At 43.1% G+C, this 1743-nt stretch overlaps 1 protein-coding gene across 1 annotated transcript in view; it reads left to right on the forward strand.

Moving 5' to 3' along the window:
• The window catches only part of sardh (sarcosine dehydrogenase), a 43134-nt gene that overhangs the window by 3530 nt on the left and 37861 nt on the right, over positions 1-1743 (forward strand). Inside the window, exons 2-4 of the mRNA XM_014003871.1 lie at positions 758-947; positions 1023-1159; positions 1239-1417. Of these exons, the coding sequence (XP_013859325.1) occupies positions 763-947; positions 1023-1159; positions 1239-1417 (501 nt within the window). The 5' untranslated portion in view covers positions 758-762. The remainder of the gene's footprint in view (positions 1-757; positions 948-1022; positions 1160-1238; positions 1418-1743) is intronic.

A 1743-nucleotide genomic window follows, 5' to 3' on the forward strand; every position in this document is an offset into this window, starting at 1 on the left:
CAAAGTTTGTGTACTAAGACCAGTAATATTTGGGGTCACAAGTTTTTGCCAGGAATATTTTGTGGGTCAGAAGATAAAAAAGTTTGGGAACCACTGTGCTAGAGGATAAAATCATTTTTGATCCACTTTGAGTTTCTGGGATAAACCAACCCACAGAACATCCCTGAACGTTTTCATTCAAAGCTGAGCGTGATCCCTTAAAGTGCCTGTGACATCCACTTTTTGTAATAAATATGAATGCCTTTTTGGAAATATAACTTCAACAACATATTGCAAAAGAAGTKTTACRACACTAAGATGAACAGCTATTGAGAGATTCGCATGTGAAGAAAACAGGAAGTGATGTCAAAGGGGAATGTCTGAATGTGAACAGAACATTGTTACAACGGCCGACAACAGACTGTAAAGAAGAATCTGATGTTTATTTACATTATTTGGAGTCATTATCAGAGAGATGAAGAAGAGTCAGAATTCAAATATTGTTTCAATAAGCAAAGATCAGAGAGTTCTTAAAGAGTCCCCCCTTTGATGTCACTTCCTGTTTCACAGTGACTGAGTCAAATCCTGCCTGCAGTAACTCAAAGCAACAACATGTTATGAAATGAGTTCAGTGTTCTGTTGTTCTTCGCCAGCACTTTTTTTCAGCATAACTTTAACTAAACTAATTTTTTTGTTGTATTTAAATGTTTATTTGTGACCTACATTATTTAAATAACGGTTCATATCATGTCTGTTTTCTGTCATTTCGTGTCCACAGTGGGGATGGCCTTCTTTGGGAGTGGGGTTCGGCGGGTGGGGTTGGCACTGCGGTCTCCTCTCCCTCCACTTTGCMGGACGAGCAGCCGGTCCTACAGCTCAGAGCCCACCAAGGAAAAAAGTGTCCCCTATGAGAAGACTCTTAAACAGGAGGGTGGAGCCTCCTCTGGGCCCACTAAGCCTTTACCAAAGTAGGATTTAGAGTAAATAATAATATTTAACAGGTTAGTGGTTTTAGCTGCCATGTAACCACGTTGCTGCCTCAGGTCAGCTGATGTGGTGGTGATCGGAGGAGGCAGCCTCGGCTGTCAGACCATCTATCATCTGGCTAAAATGGGCGTAACCAATGCAGTTCTGCTGGAGAGAGACCGACTGACCGCTGGCACCACCTGGCACACAGCAGGTAACGGACCTGTAAGAGCACGAACATGTACCGGCCTCCCTCTCACAGCAAGCTCCCGATGTGTTTGCGTGTTGTCCAGGCCTGCTGTGGCAGCTCCGGCCCAGCGACGTGGAGGTGGAGCTCCTGGCTCACACCAGGAACGTGGTCAGCAAAGACCTGGAGGAGGAGACGGGCCTCCACACAGGCTGGATCCAGAACGGAGGCCTCTTCATCGCCTCCAACAAGCAGCGCCTGGACGAGTACAAGCGTCTCATGTCGGTAAGGATGGAAAAGGCTGAAATATATTTTAGATTTCCTCAGTTTATATCTCGTTCTTTAAAGGGATCCCTGATTAGTTGTAACATTAGACTTTATTTGATAAACATATATTTTAACTGTAAAATAAAGACTAAAAATACTGTAGGCTGTTTAGTTTTGTAAATTTTTAAAAATATATTTTAACACAGATGGAGACATTTTATTTACACGCAAAGCATTCTGGGTAAATGATGATGTGGATAGGTCCTCGGTGTGAGCGAGCTATATCCACCCTGAAGGTTCATCTTGGACAATATCTGATGATCGACTCTTTTAAATGAAACCAG

The sequence above is a fragment of the Austrofundulus limnaeus genome, unplaced genomic scaffold (genome assembly GCF_001266775.1).
Source record: "Austrofundulus limnaeus strain Quisiro unplaced genomic scaffold, Austrofundulus_limnaeus-1.0 Scaffold20, whole genome shotgun sequence".
NCBI classification, from domain to species: Eukaryota; Metazoa; Chordata; class Actinopteri; order Cyprinodontiformes; family Rivulidae; genus Austrofundulus; species Austrofundulus limnaeus.